At 35.8% G+C, this 24253-nt stretch overlaps 2 protein-coding genes across 3 annotated transcripts in view; one reads left to right on the top strand and one right to left on the bottom strand.

Moving 5' to 3' along the window:
- LOC107587746 (regulator of chromosome condensation-like) overlaps positions 1–1761 on the top strand; it is an 8970-nt gene extending 7209 nt beyond the window's left edge. For both annotated transcript variants that reach the window (XM_016275640.1, XM_016275639.1), the window contains exon 10: positions 1093–1761. In XM_016275640.1, the coding sequence (XP_016131126.1) occupies positions 1093–1268 (176 nt within the window). In that variant the 3' untranslated portion in view covers positions 1269–1761. The remainder of the gene's footprint in view (positions 1–1092) is intronic.
- A 4201-nt stretch (positions 1762–5962) lies between these two features.
- On the bottom strand, positions 5963–13600 carry LOC107587885 (delta-type opioid receptor-like). The gene is made up of 3 exons (XM_016275845.1): positions 13209–13600; positions 9231–9586; positions 5963–8230 (listed from the first exon to the last, which is right to left on the bottom strand). Exons 1-3 carry the CDS (start codon positions 13445–13447, stop codon positions 7701–7703), a joined length of 1125 nt encoding a protein of 374 aa, XP_016131331.1. The 5' UTR covers positions 13448–13600; the 3' UTR covers positions 5963–7700.
- Between the last annotated feature and the right edge of the window lie 10653 nt (positions 13601–24253).

Raw genomic sequence — 24253 nt, forward strand, 5'->3', positions numbered from 1 at the left:
TATAAAAACACCCGCACCTCGTTTTGATTTTTAAACGTGCAGTATCAGCCATTAATTACTCCAGTATTCAGTGTCACATGATCTTTCAAAAATCGTTCTAATGTGATTTGATGATAAATTTCTTGAGCTGAAAATCATTGTACTGCTGCAGGGGTTTTTTTTTTGTGGAAACTTTAATACATTTGAGTCAGTGGTGAATGGAAAGTTCAATAGAACAGCATTTATTTGAATTTGAAATATATACTTTACTGTACTTCACTTTTAATCAGTTTAGTGCATCTGCTGAACAGAAGTGTTAATTTCTTAAATAACACTACCATTTAAAAGTTTGGGATAAGTACGATGTTTTTGTTTTTGAAGTAAATCTCTTTAGGCTGTATTTGTTCAAAAATATAGTAAAACAGTAATATTGTGAAGTGTTACAATTTAGAATTACATGATCCTTCAGAAATGATTCTAATATACTGATTTGGTGCTCAAATGTTTCTTATCAATGTTGAAAAGTTTTGCTGCTTAATATTTTTGCTACCCAGGATTCTTTGATTAGTAGAAAGTTTAATAGAACGTTTATTTGAAATGGACGCCTTTTGTAACATTTGAATACATCCTTACTGAATAAAAGTATAAAAAAGCCTTAATAGAACTTTTGAATGGTAGAGAAATTTATGGTGAATTTCAGAAAGTTATTTTTATATTTAAAGGCAGTCATGAACTGCCTTTGTTTTTTTTGTACTGTTTTCTGAGGTCCTCTTATGTTAAGAAAAAATTTGAAGTAATAGGATATTTTCTGTCCTGTTTTTAACCCCCTCATCAGAATGCTTTGTTTGAATGAGTATGGCGGATTGTAGACTCTGATTTTTCAGATTTCATGGTTTGGGTTGTAGCATTGTTTGTCCCTGTAGTTTTAAATGGCAAATGCCTCAAATGAAACAATGTGTTTGTTGTTCACAAATGTATCTTCAACCTCTAGTTACGTTAATTGCACCAATCAGAGCAGTTTATATTTTGGACCAAATAACAGAAGGTACCTTTGGCTTGTTTTGATCATCAGAGCTGTGTTTTAGTTTTCTAACATTGCTATCTGTTGGCCAGGCTCTGTGTTTTCCTGGGGCATGGGCACCAATCTGCAGCTGGGTACAGGAGAGGAGGATGATGAATGGAGCCCAGTGGAGATGACGGGAAAGCAGCTGGAGAACCGTGTAGTTCTATCAGTGTCCAGTGGAGGGCAGCACACAGTCCTGCTGGTCAAAGACAAGCAGGAGAGCTGATCTTTAACTCCTTGACTAAAGACAGCTGAGCCAAACTACTGTATCAGTGGTATCTGTAACCTATAGCTTGATCATGATCGGGGGTGTCTGGGGTTGGGAATGCTTCCTGTGCTGAGCTAAGCCAGCGAATGAGGGAAAGGGTAGGATGAGAATCATCTAATTAAACCTTTTATCCCGCTATATGGGGAGCCCAAACATTCACTGGATATGATCCGGTAGATGATCGAAGATCTTTTTTTAATGGACTGTTTCTTTTTCTTTGTTTTGTCTTATTTTTAACAAAGATCTTTAGTATGCTTCCTGGAGACCGCCTGTCGTGAGTGATTGTATGCATGTATGAGCTGAAAGGTGATTTAATGTCTTTTAGATAAGTCCTGGAAAACCTTTTTTTTTTTTTTTTTTTTTTTTTTTTTTTTTTTTTTTTAATTCCACATTTTGGTCTGAGCAATAAAAGGTTTACGATAGCCGGTCTAATCTATATCACACACACACACACAAAAAACAAATTTGGTATTCCTGTACTTTGCAATGTTAACCGTTTTCCTAAATGAAACCATTATTGTATCCATGCATTGCTGGCCCTGTGGACACTTAATAAAAATGAGGTTTTACAGAATCTGATGCATGATTACTCGTTGAAAAAAAAAAACCCGCGCACACACATTTAGATGAGATTTAAAGCGTCAATTTTTAATGTCTAGTTTCAAACCTTTAGTGATTATTATTACCTTTTACAGGGTCTTGTGTGTGGGGGGGAGGTTTCTGACATGCTTATATTTGTGAGTAAATTTAGATTTTAGGCAGGAGGTTTAATTAATTTGAAAATATAGAAGTCTTCATTTTCATCTTATTCTATAATTAATTTCAGACATAAGGATTACATTTATTAAATGTTTCTACAAGAATGTATTCTTGTAGCTGCACATTAAAGTAAAAAATATATTTTAAAGAAACATCTCACTTTTAGAAGTGCTAAATGTTTCTTTGTATTTGTGCTGTTTATCCACTGGATGGCAGCGATGTGCTCAAGATTAAAGTGATATTCTTCAGTTAAATTGCTTGCATCTTAGTATAATCCTTACAAAGTGTTTGGCTTTAGATTTTTTATTTTTTTTTAAGTAGCCCAACAGTCACTGTCTCAGTCTGTGAAATGCCTACTTTTGTGTTCCACAGATAAAGTTTTTTTTTTTACATCTGAATTTCTTCTATAGAAGGTGGCCCTGTGCAACCAGAAGAAATGTATACTCTGCTATATGAAATGTAAGAGCTGATGCTTACATATGTATGTCCTAAATTGTTGAAAACACTTGAGGCTGGAAATGGTTTGGTCACTTGATAAAATTTGCAGCTCAAAACACCACTTCAGCATCCATGAAGGGGAAATGGTATTGTGCTCCTGGTCTGGTCTTTATGTTCCAGCCCACAGTGAGTCATGCTGAGAGACTTTGTGGGGTATTTCAGTTGAAAAACCCTTCAAGGCCCACTTTCTCTGAAAGCTTTGAAATGCTAACAGCCTCTTCTGCAAGCACTTAATTGACCACCATCATTTAATGCTGTCATCAATGTTTTCTGATGTGTGAGGCATCTGCACTGAGAAGTGGACAGGGCACTGGCTTTAAATGTTATTGTTTTTAATGCCAGCAAGCTACATTAAATGTGTTTGAGAGGGACATCCTTATTTGCAAAAGTATAAATGACTCATTGTTTCCAGCATTCGCTTCTAAACCTGTCATGGAAAAGTTTCACAGCAGGCAGTTCATGAATTGTTTAAAAGCACTGCTCTTTAAAGGTGCACTCAGTATTTTTGTCTCATTAAAAAGTTTGACATGTTTTGTATTGTTTTGACATACAAAAATGTTTAAAATCATGTACAGATCACAACCAGCTGGAGCATTTTTCTTTCATGAAGCAAATTTTCATTAGTGAAATTTTAAAAGGAATCCATGCAATCAGGAATTTAGAGTGGCAAATATTTCCTCACCTCAGATTTCGCAGCAGGTTCAAGTTGGTCACATGGATTTGCCACTTTAGCCAACAGAAAGCTGTTTCTTTTTTAAGAACAAAAAAATTATAGAGTGCACCATAACTGATACAACTGTTGACATGAGTAAAGCGCTTCTGTTTTCAAAACTGAAAACTGGCATGCCTGTAATTGTTGGGGTTAGATATGATATTTTCTGTTCTTTCAGGCATGAAATGTGCATTGTATGTTTATAACATCAGGATGCCTTTAACCATTAGACCAGTCGTTATTGATGGTTGCTCTGGAAACTGAACAGAGCAACTCTTAAAGGAAGATTGGTCTTATTGGAAATGGGTATGATTTTACCATATTCCCCTGAGATAAATTATATGGGAACTGAACTAAGCTTAGAGCATAACTGACCTAATATATACTGCATTTAATATTTATACATATATTTTGTTTTAGCTATATGTGACAGTTGACGGTTCAATAAATATATGATAAAAAATATAGTCAACCGAAGAGGCTATGCATTTCCTCCAAAAAAATATTACTTTAAGTTTTTGATTTAGCACTTTACCCCGTGGACATGTTAAACATCACTTGCCAAATGTATAAGAATGTGAGTTGAGTGTAAAATCTAAACTTGACTCTTGATTTAGCCCGCAGCTTGTTAATAGCGCATCTCATAATAAGGACACTGAATGGGGTTGAGCGCAATTTAGTGCAGAGTGTGATCCTATTGATCAATCTGGCTGACATGCTGTCTCTTGTCATCACTGTGCCTTGTGATGCTTCCCTCCACCCAAACAGCGTTGCTCTCAGATCTGCTGTTTATGCCATTATGTAACTGACACTCCAAACCACAATAACGAGGAACCGGAGAAGCACATAAACGACATTTGCTGGCCATAATGATGTTGTTCGTTATTCAGGCCATTTGCTTTTCTAAGATTCTGTATTTGTGTCTGTTGGCCGGTTGAGACTCTGTATCCTTCCATAGCCATTTCCAGAGTCCATTATCCCTACTATGGCACAAGGAATACGCCAATGCTTTAAATATCAGGGTGCTGCTTTCAAATATAACAGGTGGGCTGCTTCTGCTCCTCTCGCATCCAGAAAGCCACTGTAAACAGGATCCCTCTATTCAATTAAGCTGCAAAAACAAACCAGCTTGGACTTATTAACAGCATAGTTTCACTCTTGACTTGCTGACAATCAACATATAAGTTTCAGGACCTATTTTATACCCTGTCTGTGAAAAGTGCAGAGATCCTTTGGAGCCCTTTGATTTTCATACCTTATTTTTGGTTTCTTTCCATTGTGACAAATAAATGTGGACTAATTATTTAATTAACAATATAACTAAATATACAATGAACTAAATAGATTCGCCAAGTTAAATCGACAGTATGTTGTAGAATTTTGAGACTTTGGAGCCCCCTACAGTTAAGTGAGTGCAATTCAATGTAAATATAGCACTGTAGTAATTACAGTGGATAGCTGTAATGCTACCTTTATTATTGTAAGATACGAGGGTCTGTATTACTTACCATTGGAGAAAGCGTAACGGTCAACTCGGATAACGTGTGCCTTGACAAACAATCACATTACAGCCTTGAAGTCATTGAATATCAAACAGAGTTGTGCGACAGTCAATCGCCGTTTACGGATACTATAGAAATAAATGAGAAGTGCCGTAAAATAAATTCTACCTGTCGCAAAAAGTCAGTGACTTCTCTTAAAAAATTGCTTTTTTTTGGTGTAAGCTCTAAAAATAGTTCAATTCAAAACTACTGTTTAATGACAAACAAGTTGAAGATTAGCTGATAGGCTGTCAATTCTTTAAACGATACGCTGTTTCCTCACTAAAGCGGTTTAGGCTCCTCCAATGACATCCATTCAAAAACTAAAAGGCCTCTGGTCTCTTTCCCTGTGTACTGCGAAAGCGGCAGCGTTAGCATTAGACGTTATGCTTTTTTGGCTAAAGGTTGCAGGCTTGCCTTCCAGTGGCTTTGGATGTACATGTGCATTTGTTGCTGCCCCTAAAGCCCATTTCACGCAATTTCGTGCTGATAATTCAGGGTTTTAAAAAAGCACTACACCCAGTTTTACCATATTGTTTTTCCACATAATGGAAGTAGACGGTGACTTAAAGGTGCAGTGTGTAAATTTTGCGAATTGCAACCAACGGCTCAGTCCCCCACTCACCCCTCCCTTTAGAGAAGCTACGGTGGCCAATACAGGACTAAGATGTCGTCGGTAAAGACAGCAGAGAGCAATGAGAATTCTTTACAAAGTTAAATTAAGGAATTATATTTACTTATTTAATAAATCAATGTTATTGTGAATATTAATGTACTTGTTCATCATTGTGTCAGTGTTATTCGCAAGAACAACAAAGTGACGAGACGCGCTGTGTAGAGCAGTTTGTCCGTTAAGGGCTACTGTAGAAACATGGTGGCGACTTCCATGTAAGGGGACCCGCGGTGTACATAGATTGCTCAATCTAAGGTAATAAAAACATAACGGTTCATTAAGTAAGGTCTTTATACACCTCTGAAAACATAGTTATGTATATTATATTGCATTTCTGTCAATAGATCGATGTAAATATTACACATCGCACCTTTAAATAATTATTAACTGACGATGCAATTTTTTTAACTAGCCTGAGTAAAATGACATTTTGTTTCTTATGACTAGACAGACGACAAAAGTCAGCAAAAATACAAACGATTTTCTTTATACAACAGTCATTATACAACAACCTCTTTTTTATTTTTTATCTTGTTTCAAGAGCACTTATCCAGTATATTTCATAACACGGGGTCTATAGGTTGTCTGCTGAAGAGATTATGTAACAGTGCTTGAGTCTCCAACCTTTACAAGTACCTGCAGAAAATTAGCATAGTAGTTTTTCATTTCTCTTTTTAAGGCTTTTGTTATATTTTTACCAAACACAATTTAAATCTTCAAAACACATTAAAAGGTTGACAGGCTTATTTATCATTCAATAAATAATGAGATGATAAATGTATTTTTTCATGAGATGATATCGTCGAAGTCTTGCTCGTCATGTGAGTATAGTGAAAATTATTTTAGATAAAGGTTATTTTTTCCCAACATCCATGCAACCTACAGAAAATGTATTATTATTATTTTTTTAGCTTTCACAACATAATCACTGACAGTTAAGATCATTTGTGATGTCTAATTCTGGTGCCATAAAAATATAATCATGAGGAAATATCCAACAGTTGCACAAAAGTACATACAGGTTCTACAGCAAAGCAATACTCACTGCTAATACATAAACATCCTTGACTGGAAAAAGTTTGTCTATAACAGCTCAAGAAACTAAACTCACTCTCCTTTTACAACAAAACTGACATTTAGAATCAAACGCTAATATCACAAAATGACTCATTAAATGTCATTTCAACTTTGGAATTTGAAGAAGGTCAAAAAACAGCTATTCTGTGCTAATGGCAATGAAATGCAAGAATGGTTGCACTAAATACTTCATTAAAAAGAACTAAAATGAAAATATCTAAAAGCCCCTCTGTAATAGTCTCAGAGCTCATCTACACATACTGTATGCTCCTAGTATGAACACTGTATACTTCATAGTCAAAGGTCATCAAACACCTTCACTAGTAGCACAAATTTACAAAATGACACCTTATCAAGCACCATGAAATGAATAATGTGTCGAGAGTTTATATAACAGTCTGTTTTAACAGTCATCCTGAGGGAAGGATCCCTGTCATCCATCCAAATCTATCCTGCAAGCATTGAGATTAAATTTTGCTCCATTCTCTGTATCCGACACCTCTCTCTTTCTCCATATATATTTATCCTCAGGTTTAATGAAATCCTTTTATTATGGAGTGGAAAAAGACCTCTGTACATTTTCATTGTTCGGTGAAGCAAGATTGCTTCTCTCTTTAAATGAAAATCTTACAGCTTATTTTATTGTTTGAGAAGTTGAATTTGTGTATTTAGTTCTTTGTTTGGACATTTGTATTTCTGTTACAAGTTCCTACAATTTCCAAGGAAATGCATTGACTTTCATTTAAAAATCTGAGTATGGGAATCGATTTTGATGGGTCATATACCACTCATGAATGTAGATTTCCTGTTGACCATTCAAGGCCACATCTTTGATGTTTTTTTTTCAAAGCATGATTATTGTACATTGGTCCAAATTATCTCATTTCCTCCCTTAGGAAAACAGTTTGCAGTGAGCGATCCATTGCTTTTCCACAAAGTGAAATTAAGAAAGATTGAAAAAACGACTAACAAACCAACATGGCATTTTGCCTTCAGTATCTGGGCTTGTTGTCAAGTTGTATTTACCTTAAAGGAGCTTAAAACTCAGTGGTGGAGATCTGGGTGTCCTCAGACTGCAGATCTTTCTGTGTCCTTGGTTGTGTATCAGAAGGCATCTGTTCCAGGTCTAGTCATGTGGGCTGTTTCATCGATTCAGACTTGGCGCACACCGAGATGGGCTCTCTCGTGGCACTACGGGCTCTGGAAAAGCTGCTCTGCTCCATGTGGGAACGAAAGGGCAAGCAGAATTCTCTGAAGCACCTCTTGAAGTTTTCATCCAGAAACGCATACAGGACTGGGTTGAGGCTGCTGTTCATGTAGCCCAGAGCAATACACAGATGCCAACAGGCGACCACAAGCAGATTCTTCTGGTCGATCTCCACCACAGTTTTGATGATGATGAAGATATGGATGGGGGTCCAGCAGATGATGAAGGCCGCCACCACCACCAATACCATACGGGTTATGCGCCGGAGATTCCTGTCCTTCTCTTTGGAGCCGGACAGCAAGCGTACACTCTTGAGACGAAGGATCATCAGGCCGTAACAGATGGTGATGACCAAGACGGGAACCACAAAGGCGAAAATGAAAACACAGATCTTGGTCACAGTATCCCAGTACCAATCTGGGTCTGGGAATTTCAACGTGCAGACTGTTTTGCCTGTGAAGAATGTATGTGAAAAGAAGGTAAGAAGGTGAGTCTAGAGTCATTTCTTAGTTGAATTTACTGATCAGTTCAAATTTAATGACTTTTTTAATTATTTCCAGTATTTACTTCTTATAAATCTGGTTGGCCATGCAGCATTCCAAGAGCGCTGAAATATATTATTCTGTGCACGTTATATAATTGTGCAAGGTGACAACAAGTGACTTCCTGCATCCCTACTAATAGTATGTGAGAAGTAGTATGTCTGAAGTCATACAGACCAGTATGTGAAAATCTGAAGTGCGCATTTGATGGGCATTTTACTAGGATTTGTAAATGGCAGTGAAGCAACCTTCACTTGACAGTGACCTGATGCTGTAAGGTCATATGATAATGACAACATGATATATGTAGCATGTCCAAATTTCATTCATCTTATAAAGGAGGACATAATGTCAAGTCAAGTCACCATTATTTATATAGTGCTTTTTACAATGCAGATTGTCAAAGCAGCTTTACAGTATTAAACAGGGAACAAACTGTTTACGAACAGGGAATTAATGTTGCGAACAAAATTCCAAACCAAATGTAGTACCTACCTACAAGACAGTATGCAATTTCATACACAGATATTAACTTCATTTAATGCAATCAACAGATTCATTAAAAAAAACTCATTCAGGACCCAAGACACGTGGCTGTCCTAATGAGCGAGTCATTAAATTATTCATTTAACCAATTTGTTTAAATAGAATAATTCATCCAGGAAATGAACACTATGATGTGCTGCTCTGAGAGCGTTAAACAATTCAGTGTGGTTTTGTTTTTAAATATCTAAAATATTACTCAGTATTAACATCTAGTTCACTGAGCAAAAAAAAAAAGTCATGTTATACCAATGCTTGTCTATGATTATGTGCTGTCGAACTGAGTGACAGCCATAAATTCACTGACCAATTGAATCATAATCAATAAGCTGAATAACACATATTTTTCCCACTCATTTTGTCCTCACCTGTGGGTGTCACTCTAGTAACGGCCATAACCATGACTGGGAAGCCGACAGCAGAGGAAAGAATCCATATACAGATGTTGATGATCTTTGCTTTGATTGGTGTGCGGAAGTCCAGGGCTCTCACTGGATGGCACACAGCAATGTAACGGTCTACACTCATCATCGTCAGAGTGAAAATACTGGTAAACATGTTGTAGTAGTCAATAGCAATGACCAATTTACACAAGAGCTCCCCAAATGGCCAGGTGCTCATGAGGTATTTGGCACTCTGGAAGGGCAAAGTACTGGTGGCTAATGCATCAGCCAAAGCCAGGTTAAAGATGTAAATGTTGGTAGCTGTCTTCATCTTTGTGTACCTGAAGAAGAAAAGAGAAAAAGTCAGTCTGAGATATTCAGCAAAGATGAACACTTCATAATTTTCGAATGTCGATCTGCTGCACCTGGGTTTGCAATGACGATATGAACATTGATGAATACAGATGCAGATGAATGGGATGCACTGATTGTGCATGATTTGAGGTTCTTCTCTGCTTTGCCCTTTTCATTATAAATATCGCATATGATTAACACGATGATCAATTAAAAAAATGGAAAAAAAGAGAGCCATATGTGCTCTTTTAACACCCTTCCACAATTTAATAAACTTTTATGGTCAAGAATTAAAATGTTAACCTATGAAAATGATGCCATGTATTAGTTTATTCATTATTCTTTATATTCTCGTGATTTGATAAAAACATTATTTTTTTCAGAACTTGGCTTGTTATGCTTGTTTTCCATTAAAACACAACATTAACACAATATAGTATTTTTTCAAACTTTTTGGATATCATTGTGTTTATTTTTAAGCTACTAGCAAAAACATTTGTGCCACTTTTTTTGAACAATCATTATTTTAGTTATTATTATTATTATTATTACTATTATTAGAAATATAATGGATGATCTGGCTGTAATGGCTAAAAATTTAAATTGTAATGGCTGTCAGTGCAGAGATTGTGATAAAGTGTATAGTTACAACATCTACCAGCAGGTGCTAACAATATGCTTTCATTAAATGAAGGCGTCTCTCTGTGATATCATACAATAATCAGCTCATAATTTTCTCTCTCTTTTTTATCCAAATTAGTAGTAGGCTGATGAATGATGGGGTATACTTTGAAAGGAAGCGACCATAGTTACTAAAGAAAGCCCAATGCCAAAGGCATAAATTTGTATCCATTGATTATCCTCTCTTTGAGATTTGTCTGGTGCCCACACACTGTGATATCTTTTGAGGACTTGACATTTGAAGTCTCACAGAGAAGAAGAGAGAAGACAGCGCATCCATTAGTGACACTACAGTTTATTCCTCTCTTTGTACATGGCTATACTGTACATGTGGTGAGATGAATAAATCCATTATTATGAGTTCCATTAAGTCTTTTGTACAGAGTGCATAATATGTTTTGCTGTATATCCATGACTCATGTTTGTATCTCTAATTTTACACTAGTCCCTCATTCTGGTTTGCTATGTTTTGTACATGTTTTTGTACTCTTAGCACTGCCATGAATCACGTTTCACACTAATTCATTGTATCAGGGAACAGTTTTCTGCCACAAACCTGTTATGGAAAATAATGTTTAGAGGTAGTGCCATGTTATTGACATTTAAATGGTGTGTGGGCACAATTTTCCAATGATTGTTTTTGTATATATTTTTGTATTGTTGACCAATGAATATATTGCAAATAGTTTTTTGTAATTTTAAGCAGAAACTTCACTCAATTTTGTTATGTTTGTGTTTAAAACAAGAAAAAAAATCTAAAAAGGAGTCTTAAAGTCTCATGTGAATCTAATTGTGTTTCCGTTTACTTTTTTGGGGACGTTAAGATATTTTTACAAGGAAAAAAACAAACAAGAAAAAATGTCTTTTTTGTGCAGCATGAGAACTAACAGAATAAAATGAGGGGGAAACTTTGATATGGTTGCAATCTAAAATGTATTTATATCATGTTTTCTGTCTGCAGTTGAAACTTTAGGGGGAATTATTAATGAGTTCTTTTCACATCAGGCTTCCTATTGTACAGTTTCTGCCTTCCAGGCAGATACGCTTTAATACTCTCTTCTGCTACATTTTTTTACGTCTCCAAATGAGAAAAGGCTTCTTTGAAAGACAGGCAATCCAGACATCGCGAATATGATTAGCTCATTCAGACTGTTCCTCTTAGGCAGTGGCTTTGCACTCCTGAAGATATGTGCTGTGAATAGATTAGAAAGATGTGATCTAGCTGTATTGTAATAGTTCTGTGATCTGAACACCTCGGAGGGAACTCCATATATTTCAAGGCAGGTCTTTTTGGTTTTGGATTTTTGCTCCGTCCGATTTTCTTTTGCCTAAATAGGCAAAATGCACAGGTTTCTAAAGCTGTGAACTACGTATGTATGTTTTTGTAGTTTGTTTTAAATGTATGCAACCTAACATAAACACTTTGTTTTCTTATGAATAATTAGCTCTGTGCTTGGTAACATCATTTTCCTGGGATTGATTATAGTCATGCCGTATTATTTGTGCTTGAAGTTCTTTATAAGCTTTGGTTGAGGGTGTGGAGCTTTTGACAATCTATAAAGTTCTTGAATATAAAATATATTAAAATAGTTTAAAAAGAACATTTAAAATGGTGTTTCTTTAGCGGTTCTACATAGGGTTTCTGAGGAGCCCCAAATGGTGCTTTTCAATTTTACTGTGATAGAACCTTTAAGGAGTTTCAAAAATGACATCATAACATTAAATATAAATTTATTTTGCTTAATAAAGCATTTTGTTCCAAATATGTTTTCTTATGTTCCTTTTGGCTTTGTGGAGTTGAGTATCGAACCTCAATATAAGGAACTCATTCTTTCTCTCTCTATATATAGTTTATAAATACACAGTGCTGGGAAGATTACAAACTGTAGTTAGTTATTGAATTCAAGTTACACGAGGAAAATTGCAATTAGTAATGTAATCTATTTCATTACACATTTTAGTTAATAATCTGATTACTTTTGACCTACCGTGTGTATCACATTAATTATAGGCTTATAATGTTCCATACTGATATGAAGTGCAAAGAGAAAGAAAACGTATACCATTATTAGATATTAATAACACGAAGTGCAATAAACATCACATCAGGGTTTTCCCAAACTGGGGTTTGTAAAGAACTGCAGGGAATTTGTAAACTGATGAAAAGCCAATAAGGAATGAAATCGTAAAAGTATATTATTTGTTTATGTTCTGATTCCTCTCAATTGTCTGTGCAACTACAGCCACCTGACTAGTGGCTGGTCTGTGTGCAGTCGCACAAAACTGGAGGACTTTCCAAACATATATAATCTTATATAAAAAAAGAGAAAGATAAAATGAATAATTTGGGAGGATGAATCAACTATGAATAATTTACTGCCATTTTTAAATATTATCTAATCAATAAAAACAGTAACTGTGGTTTGATATGACTATTTGAAAAAGTAATATAAACAAATTACAAGTATTAATTTGTGTAGCCTAATCCAATTATCTAATCCAGATTACATAATGACTGTAAATTGCGTGAAAAGAACGAGACCAGATGATAACAGCAGCTTTCACAAGTGAGCTTTGAATTGTACATGCTGTGAAAATTGTTCTTCCTCCATAAGCTAAACTGGCATATCTGTGGGTGATATAATTTGGACTGGTTCTGTTCTCTGTTCCATTGGTGCTGAGTGGAGGGTTCTCACAGCCACCTTCAGATCAGCACTTCAACAATCTCGCTCCTCAGCCCTGTCTCTTATCTTCCAGCACTTGCTTAGATTCCAAACAAAATATTTGCATGCGTGCATCTTTCTCTTTAGACTTTGTGCACTTAAGCTTCTATTTATTAATGTCAAAATGTGATCAATTAAATAATGATCATCCCACTTCCTGAGACTTCTGAAGTACATATTCACTGAAATAAATTATTTCTCTTACCTGACCACACCGTACATAACCAGAATATTTCCGAACAGTCCCACCACGCAGATGACAGAGTACAGCGCGGTGATGCACACAGCGATAGCGACCGCAGTGCTGTCTTTCACCGCCTTCGGCTCGCTGCCTCCGCTCCAGTTGGACAGAAGTCCCGCTGGTTCCTCCACAAAGCTCGAGTTTGGCAGAATTAAAGGATACCGCTCGGAAAAATCACTAACAGTCACTGTTATAGGCTCCATTATGCGCTTTCCCTGTATAACGCCAAACGCCTTCTAATTAAGTAAAAATCATAAACGTCTTTAATCTAAAAGACAGAGAAAGATACAGAACAGCAGCTGAAAGAACATCAACTCCGCTGGTCACTCTGGTCACTTTACGCAGCCCTCCTTTTCTCCTCTCTTCTGCTCTTCTCAGCAGCGCACTCGACTTCCAACTGAGCGTGTTGCTGTGCATGCGCTCGTACTTTCTCCCGAAGTTAGTAGCCTGTACTATAGAGGAAAGACTAGAGCAACACATGGCAACTACCCCCGCACTCAAAAGTGTCACTCGCAATACTGGAAACGTGTACTAGCCAGTGTTGGGGTAACGCATTACAAGTAACGCGAGTTACGTAATCAGATTACTTTTTTCAAGTAACTAGTAAAGTAACGCATTACTTTTTAATTTACAAGAGAATATCTGAGTTACTTTTTCAAATAAGTAACCCAAGTTACTTTTTTTTCCAATTTATTGATTGACAGCTCTCCTGTCCCCATGTTGAGAGAAATCAGATGTTACTGTAGTTCTAAAATAAATATGAATATGCATTAATTCATCTCACTCACACACAACAACAAAAACACACAGATTCAGTTTTCCTCAAAATAACGCAACTCAGAATATGACGCAAACCTGCAATAATTAAATGTTAAACAACACAAATATCCTTTATGTATTTAATCCCATTCTATTAACCTATGTCTGCTTCTGACCTTCGATGATCCAGTTCAATCATACTAATAAGCACAAATTACTCTAGACAAACATTTGTGTGTCTTTGTTTATTGCTGAAGTGTGTTGATATTTCTTCTTCTGCATTCTACTGTACGGACGTAAATTTACTTTCCCTTCAGCCTGAGGCTTATTCATTTCACTTTTGGTGTGAAAAGGCTTTTATATATTTGCCAAAAATATAACTTTTTTATTTTAAAAACAAACAAGCAAGCCCTGTCCAGATTTAAAAAGTAACGCAAAAGTAGCGTAACGCATTACTTTCCATAAAAAGTAACTAAGTAGCGTAATTAGTTACTATTTTATGGAGTAACGCAATATTGTAATGCATTACTTTTAAAAGTAACTTTCCCCAACACTGGTACTAGCCATGCTATTTTACTATTATAAGTGCGTTTATTTTCCATTTTAGGTCTACATAGTTCAAGTAAATATAGTTTAGTTCAGTTCTGTGGAAATCTGTGAAATACAAAGCCTAAAATGTATATTTCTCTGAGTCTATCTATCTATCTATCTATCTATCTATCTATCTATCTATCTTAGGGCTGCCAACTCTCACACATTCAGCCTGAGACTCGAATTTGACACTGTTCTCAAGCTCTCATCACAGGTCCATTTTCTCACGCAATGAAAAGCACCCTCAAACGAAAGCAAGATTTGCCAAATCTGTAGGCGAAACAGATTTGCCAATCTCTCCATTGCATATTAGTGTTTGCGCTCTGGAGAGCATCAAAAGTTTCTATTTACAACACCTTTTTGTAGCGTTGAGCAACGTAGCCAATCACAGACATATCCGTTGATTTCTGGGACACTTTTGATTGGCCATGGGCCATGGCGTTCAAATTAGCCAGAATTCACTCGCCGCTCAATGTTTTTATCTGTATGTTGGTGAAACGTCTCATTGTAATGAAATACAGACACAATGTAAGTAAGAGATTCATTGTACAGTATAGAGAGCTTCTTTGATTTTAAGGGAACTTGTTGAGTGACTGACAGCTTTTTAGTGGTTATAAAGGGAGGGCTACATACACTCTTAAAAATAAAGGTGCTTCAAAAGGTTCTTCACAGCGATGCCATAGAAGAACCATTTTTGGTTCCACAAAGAACCATTCAGTCAAAGGTTCTTTAAAGAACCATCTCTTTCTTACCTTTTTGTAATCTGAAGAACCTTCTTTCACCACAAATAACCTTTCGTGAAACAGAAAGGTTCTTCAGATGTTATAGGTTCTTTATGGAACCATTTAGACAAAAAGGTTCTTCTATGGCATCGTGAAGCACCTTTATTTTTAAGAGTGTATCAACGTTTTGTTTTTCGTGCTGCTATCAGGACCAGCGGCCACATACCCTGTACATGCAGCAAAGTTTCCAACACAAATATCCTTTATGTATTTAATCCCATTCTATTAACCTATGTCTGCTTCTGACCTTCGATGATCCAGTTCAATCATACTAATAAGCACAAATTACTCTAGACAAACATTTGTGTGTCTTTGTTTATTGCTGAAGTGTGTTGATATTTCTTCTTCTGCATTCTACTGTACGGACGTAAATTTACTTTCCCTTCAGCCTGAGGCTTATTCATTTCACTTTTGGTGTGAAAAGGCTTTTATATATTTGCCAAAAATATAACTTTTTTATTTTAAAAACAAACAAGCAAGCCCTGTCCAGATTTAAAAAGTAACGCAAAAGTAGCGTAACGCATTACTTTCCATAAAAAGTAACTAAGTAGCGTAATTAGTTACTATTTTATGGAGTAACGCAATATTGTAATGCATTACTTTTAAAAGTAACTTTCCCCAACACTGGTACTAGCCATGCTATTTTACTATTATAAGTGCGTTTATTTTCCATTTTAGGTCTACATAGTTCAAGTAAATATAGTTTAGTTCAGTTCTGTGGAAATCTGTGAAATACAAAGCCTAAAATGTATATTTCTCTGAGTCTATCTATCTATCTATCTATCTATCTATCTATCTATCTATCTTAGGGCTGCCAACTCTCACACATTCAGCCTGAGACTCGAATTTGACACTGTTCTCAAGCTCTCATCACAGGTCCATTTTCTCACGCAATGAAAAGCACCCTCAAACGAAAGCAAGATTTGCCAAATCTGTAGGCGAAACAGATTTGCCAATCTCTCCATTGCATATTAGTGTTTGCGCTCTGGAGAGCATCAAAAGTTTCTATTTACAACACCTTTTTGTAGCGTTGAGCAACGTAGCCAATCACAGACATATCCGTTGATTTCTGGGACACTTTTGATTGGCCATGGGCCATGGCGTTCAAATTAGCCAGAATTCACTCGCCGCTCAATGTTTTTATCTGTATGTTGGTGAAACGTCTCATTGTAATGAAATACAGACACAATGTAAGTAAGAGATTCATTGTACAGTATAGAGAGCTTCTTTGATTTTAAGGGAACTTGTTGAGTGACTGACAGCTTTTTAGTGGTTATAAAGGGAGGGCTACATACACTCTTAAAAATAAAGGTGCTTCAAAAGGTTCTTCACAGCGATGCCATAGAAGAACCATTTTTGGTTCCACAAAGAACCATTCAGTCAAAGGTTCTTTAAAGAACCATCTCTTTCTTACCTTTTTGTAATCTGAAGAACCTTCTTTCACCACAAATAACCTTTCGTGAAACAGAAAGGTTCTTCAGATGTTATAGGTTCTTTATGGAACCATTTAGACAAAAAGGTTCTTCTATGGCATCGTGAAGCACCTTTATTTTTAAGAGTGTATCAACGTTTTGTTTTTCGTGCTGCTATCAGGACCAGCGGCCACATACCCTGTACATGCAGCAAAGTTTCGGGAGTGACATATAAAACCCTCATATAAATATGGGATTCTCTTTCGATATTGCAGTGACAGATTGACATAATGATATAGCAGTGGACGGTAGAAAAGTAGATGTGCATTATGCAATGTAAATGCAGATTAATAATTTAATTTAATAATTTTTTTATTGCTTTACCACAGTTTTCACAAGGGCCTAAGTGTTACATTTGTAAAACTCTTGGTACTAATATCTCTTAGTACTTATAATAAGTGCACTTTAAAAAAATAGATTTCATCATGTTTTCAAATGTGTTAGTACAATACACAGAATCACAAAGCATCCTTTTCACTACAAAAAAAACTATTGTTTTATATAAACATTTGAAACACAGCGTCTCCCTGACATGGCTGCATCAACACTACTGCTCTTCCTGAAACCACGCCTTCTTTCTTTGCGTGCACATTTGGGCGGCATTATGCTAATATTTCCACATAGTGACGTAGATATGTGGGGGTGTGTTAGAACGAGCTGTTTAGTAGCTGGTAGGCGTGGCTGACTCTTAACTTTTATAAAGAATATCTCTTTGGATTTGAGGCTTTAGTCTTTGCAACTTTAGAGACCTTCTTTATGCACCAAGAGCTTGTAACACTCCAAAGAGAAAGGAAAACTTGAAATCGCATCATATGACCCCTTTAAAAAAATTAAACAAACAAAGATCAACAAATAGACAGATTACAATTTTTATGATGAAACATTCTGCAATGATTTCACACAGAACAGAAATCTTCCATGATTTAAGAAGACAAAAAGTGCTATAAGATCCTGTTTCTAAGTGCCATATGAGCATGGCCTGGCAACTTTCAATGAGACTGAGATTACATTTGACTCGCATGATATTAGTATAATGAATGACACTGTATTATAGCTGTTAGACAGTGATTTTCAGAGCAACCACAAGCTTTGATTTGGACTCAGGCTGTTTTGCTCAATGCCCCATAGGTCACCATTTTAGCTGGCCAGTAGAAATCTAAACTGAGAGAGCATCTGTTGTTACAGATGGCTCTATAAATATGCCTTGATGAGAGAGATCGGATCATTAACTCACATAGACCATTTCATTTAATCTCAGACAAAGTATTCCTGGATGTTCTCAGTATATGTTTTTCAAGACAATTTAAAGACACTTGCTTACTTTTTTCAATTTAACTAACAGTTATACCTGTATGTGTGGTTCTAGCAGGTTTGTCAGAGACCAGATGCGGAGCTTGGCCACAAACAGACTGAAGTCTGCTTTAGTCTGACAAGTCCAAGAGCCAGATGCACCCATTAAACCATCTGATCATAAGCCAAAGTGTCTTCTTAGTTGTGAATGAACTTACCATATGCCATTCAGACAGAAAAATTATTGAATATTGGCTAAATAAAATCCTGAGCCTTTTCGAATGATATTTAAATAATATTTAAAATTGTTGATGGCAGAATAAGAAATGTTTCTTGATCTTCTGGCCGTTCATATGGTTTTGATGTCTAGCCATAAAAACTGAAGCCTTGCCAACAAAAAAAAAAAAATCACATGACCTGCCAATGTGTGCCACCAAAATTGCCACCAAGTCTTTTAGTTTCAATATAACACTGTCTCTTACTCTGTTTAACACTAGATCAAATAATACATACAGAACAAAACCAAATGATTATCATAACAATCATATCTCGGCTATTGACACAGCTTAATAATAAATGTATGCAAATCTGATTGAAACACTTAATGCAGGGTCTCAACCTGGGAACAAATTTGTAATTGCAGCAATATTTATCACTGGTTTGAATGCCAGGTAAGTTTAAGTGGTCTTATCTAGATTAGCACTTGATGTGAATTATCTGATTGATCATTCTTTCTTTAAAGGCCTCATTAAATCATACATCTAGAATGCAGACAGAACATCAAGCACTGAATAATAAGTAAACACCATAGATTTCATTCAACCATGTAGTAATATGTGCTAGAAAATGTTGTTATAATTTAATTCAGTGTGATTTGACAGATTGCGTAATGCTCAAATATTATGTATTGGATTGTTAAGAAGCCCCGTTTTGCCCAAGGATCAGTGCATAAGACGATGGGTTTGCTAAATTATCATTATAATGTGAGGGACAGAACAAGCCACGAATGCCATTAGCATCTAATCAGTGTTTCTGCCTCTTGTCATCAGCAGAACTGATAAATTAAGGCTACTGGGAGTAATTTTATTTTCTTCTTCTTTTTTTTTTTTTTTTTACCTTAACCAACAAGTATAAAGCCCCCGCCTAATTTTTCCCTTTAGTGATTGATTGACTGACTTCATTGTTTTTTTTTCCAATCTGTGGCTGAAAGGCAGATGTCTGTTGTTAGCATTCTTATTGCAATTACAGTTTACAAGGCTGCAATGCATGTAAAAAAAAAAAAGTGTGTTATATGTACTCACCATTTTGTTTTTTCAGTTTTCATTTGCATCATGGACTGTCCAGTCTGTCATTATACAAGTTGCTTTGTTTGGCTTTGTTCCTTCTGAATTAAATTTCCATAGAAAATATGTATCATATACAGTTTGATAGTTCTCTCTTTTTTGTTTGTTTTTTTGGAAGGGCTGGTAGATTAGATCACGGGTGACTGGTGCATTAGATTGATGAGACTGGCCAGCGGGGACTAACTAGCCTTCTGCCCACATATTGGAACAGATCTTCTGGCAGCCATCAACACGTTAAGACTGAGAAATCTGTCTATCACCTCTCATTTACATCTAGATCTGACCATCCAGTCTCTCACACCAGTGGTGAGCTTCTGCTGTAGAAATACACTCACTTGCACTGCTTTTTCAAAGGATATCAAAGAGCGAAAATATATAGGCCTATTCAGTACTTCTGGGTCTTGCAACCACACTCTGCCATGAGAATAGTTCTTAAAGGAATAGTTCACTCAAAAATTTAAACTTATTTACCTATTCAAGATGTAAATGTGAACAGATCTGGAGAAATTTAGCTTTACATCACCAATGGATCCTCTGCAGTGAATGGGTGCCGTCAGAATGAGAGTTCAAAAAGATGATAAAGGCAATAATCCATGTGTAATTCACATGACATCAATCCATCAATTAATGTCTTGTTAAGTGAGAAGCTGCACATTTCTATTATAAAACTCTTGCTTCTGGTTAAAATATGAGTCCTCTTATCCATAATATTGCGTTCTCCTGTTAAAATAAATGTATTTTCTGAATCAGGAGAGAAATATGCACAGATCAAGCACTGTTTACAGTTCTCAACAAATATGTTGGTGGATTTTGGTGTGAGAGAACAAAAAGGATGGATGTTTTCCACAGAATAAAGATTTATTATGGATAATAGACTCTACATTTTTGACCAGAAGTGTCGGTTTAAAGTTAAAATGCTTTGATGCATTTGTTTCTTACAAACAAGCAGGTTTTCACTTCACAAGACATTAAATGATGCTCATGTGGATTACTTGTGCATTATTGGGGATGTTTTTAATCAGCTGTTTGAATTCTCATTTTGACGGCACCCATTCACTGGAGAGGAGCCATTGGTGAGCAAGTGATTCAATGCAAAATTTCTTCAAATCTGTTTTTGATGAAGAAACAAACTCATCTACATCTTGGATGTAAATTTCATTTTTGGACTATTCCTATTTCTTCCCATTTTGAATTATTTCTTTAAAAGTTCCAAGGACAAACCCTTATATTCATCACTCTGAGCTTGCATTTCATCATAACATCCGTTGTGAGCTACTATCGTTCACTGCCTAGATTTTTCTGTTCTGATAAACAGGAGTGCAACTCAACAATGTCACTTTAGCACCAAAAACTACAATTCTTCCAAGCAGTTCCCAAACAGCCAGAATGAAATATAGCCTTTGTTGAAGAACAAAATTGCTTTGAGATGATAACAGCATCAAAACTTCTGAATGCTTCGTTATCTTTGAGCGTAACATAGCAACAGTATATTATTCTGTTGTTATCTTAGATGGATCTAAATGGATATGCATTTCAGAAAGCATTCTTAGCTCTGACGTATATTCTCTATTTTAATCAACTCATGACCAACATCAGCCTAGAATCACTATAGTGCTTCTCTTTGTTTGCCTCTTTTGCACGTTTCCAATACAATCGTGACTCGTTGTTGAGTCATACTATCACAATCCTCTTATAGTCATACAACCACAGGTGTCCTTCTATAGGTCACTAAAGTGTCTTCATAAAGGCATATTGATGTTGCTTTTCATGCCATGAAAGTTTAGGAATGAAAAGAAGCCCGAGAGTCAATTATGCTCTTGTCTGCTTGGCAACTCATTCATCAGAGATGTAGTGACTATGAGCATCTTGGATAGTTGGCTAAATCATGCTGTTTTTTCCTCCAGGAGCAACTTACAATTTATTGATTTGAATCCTTAAATAGCACTAAATTCAGAACATCTGGTTGGTATTTCATTGGCTTTCATCTTCTCACTTGAGATAGTGTCGCCTCTTTCCTGCCAGACTCGAGTTTAGTCATAGTTTATGCCATCACAGTCAAACTCTGACAGTTCAATGATTTATAATAATTAAACCTCGTAACTGATTTTGCGTAGCACAAGTGTATTTATTTTCGATCTTAGATGCATCTAGGGAACCATCTTTATAGGGAGGATTCAACAAATCCGGTTTTAATATTTTATAAAGATGAGTGGGCACTAAGAGCAATCATCCACCTTCTAAAGTCATGATGGCTAAAGTCTAATGGAACACATTAGATGTTTGATAGAATGAGTCTCAGTCCTTTGATACCGCTGCAAAAATGATTCAAGAGGTCCTAATGGATTCTCTCAGTGAAATGCAGTTGTCATGGGAACAGCAGACTCACTTCATCCTCAGCAAGGGGCCTAGGGAGCTCTACAGTTAGGATTGGCTGTGTGTGTGTGTGCTATGGGGATTTTTGGACATTTGTGTGTGTGCGTTTTATCGTTTATTTCATTGCCACAAAGGTCATCAAATTGAAGAACTGATATACTTCGTAACAATTATTCCCAAGTCCACAACAGTAGCTTTCTACTGCGTAGATTTCAGAATTTAATGTAAAGATTTCATTTAAATTTAATAGATTTTTACTGCATTTTTTTAATGCCATGCGTGTTACCATGATGGTGTTTTGTATTTGTATATATGATGCTGTGTACCTTCTATATATTAGTATTTACCTCAGCTTGTGTTTTTATGTTGGCTTAGTATTAGTATCATGTAGATATGCCAATTCAGCATAAAAGGGCTGTTTGATTTTTTTCTTAAAAAATTGTATTTAATGTAAATTATGGGTTGTTCTGTAAAGTTATATACATTTTTCTAATTTTGGTAACACAGCTGCCAGTTTCATTCTGTAAAAACAACCTGATTACATTTTTTTTTTTACAGTATGACTAACTTTCAGGCCCACTTATTACACAGCTTCTCAAAAAAATTTAAAAAATGTGCACATATTATATATTGATTTGAAGCTTTTTTTACCTTTAAAGCCATTATCCTAACGCTCATTACAGTTCATTACAATGTACAAAAACAGTCTGCCTAGCAACAAGGGCGAAAAACAATATTAATGTTTTTTTTTTATTACGTTATCACTAATCACTAAATGAGTCTTAGTTGTTGCATTTGGACAGAAAAACATGTATAGGGAAAAGAAGGAATTGTCTTGCACTATAAAAAATTAGTTCTCGAAGCTGTAAACAAAAAGATTATTGTTTGCCAAAACTATTTCAATCTTTTCTACTTCAAAATTTCATGTTTAATTCAATATGTTACTTGCAGTATCTGTAATTTTTTGTGAAATTTACCAAGTGAAAATTGTATCAACATACATCCTACCTACACCAATTTTTGTTTGCGCGCACGTATGAGGTGTAAATTAGCATTTTTTAACAATACTTATGGAATATAATATCTTTGTTTTGCAACCACACACTGCCATGAGAGTAGTTCTTAAAGGAATAAATCACCCAAAAATGAATTTTGAGTTTGTTTCTTCATTGGAACAGATTTGGAGCATTTTAGCATTATATCACATGCTCACCAATGGATCCTCTGCAGTGTATGGGTGCCGTCAGAATGAATGAAAATCACAATAATCCACAAGTAATCCATCCAGTAAGACCATCCATCAGTCAACATCTTGTGAAGTGAGAAGCTGCGTATTTGTATCAAGACGTTTTTAACTTGAAACCATTTATTCTGGCTCATCTGAATCAGGAGAGAAATATGCACAGATCAAGCACCGTTTACAAGTGAAAACGGTTCTAAACAAATACATTGGTGGATTTTGATGTGAGAGGACGGACTTTTTCGGCGGAGAAAGTGTAATATTATGGACTCCTATTTTGGCCAGAAGTGACGGTTTGAAGTTAAAACACTACAATTAATGGTCGTGTGGATTACTTGTGGATTTTGATTGGTTTTCAATATAGAAACAAACTCTTGGATGACATGAGGGTGAGTAGATTTCAATTTTTGGGTGACCTATTCCTTAAAAGTTCCAATAATTCCTTAGTAGTTCCAAGGCGTTTTGTATTCATCACTCTGAATTTGCATTTCATCATAACATCTGTGGTGAGCTACTATCTTTCATTGCAGATATGAATACATAATACATAAACAGAAGTGAAACTCAACAATGTCAGTTTAGCACCAAAAACTACAATTGTTCCAAGCAGTTCCTAAACATTCAGGAAGGAATATAGCATTTGGTGAAAGAAAAAATAGCTTTGTGATGATAACAGCATCAAAACATCTGAATGCTTCATTATCTTTGAGCGTAACAGCAACAGTATATTTTTTGTTGTTATAAATGGATCTAGCGATTTGCATTTCAGAAAGCATTCTTAGCTCTGACGTATTTCTCTATTCAGGGAGAAGGGGTGTAGTGCTTTTCTTTGTTTATCTCTTTTGCACATGCAAAACAATCGTGACTCATCATTTAGTCATATATCACAATCGTCTTATAGTCATAAAATCCCAGGTGTCCTTCTTAAAGTGTCTCCATAAAGGCATGTTGATATTGCTGTAATGCTTTTCATGCCATGAAATTTTAGGGATGAAAAGAGGTCTGAGAGTGGGTCAATTATGTTTGCCTGGCAACTCATTCATCAGAGATGTGGTGGCTATGAGCATCATCAGTTCTTCCAGAAGCAACTTACAATTTAATAATTTTCATCCTTAAATAGGACTAAATTCAGAACATCTGGTTTGTATTTAATTGCCTT

Source organism: Sinocyclocheilus grahami, unplaced genomic scaffold, assembly GCF_001515645.1.
Source record: "Sinocyclocheilus grahami isolate Dianchi unplaced genomic scaffold, SAMN03320097.WGS_v1.1 scaffold96.1, whole genome shotgun sequence".
In the NCBI taxonomy this organism is placed as follows: Eukaryota; Metazoa; Chordata; class Actinopteri; order Cypriniformes; family Cyprinidae; genus Sinocyclocheilus; species Sinocyclocheilus grahami.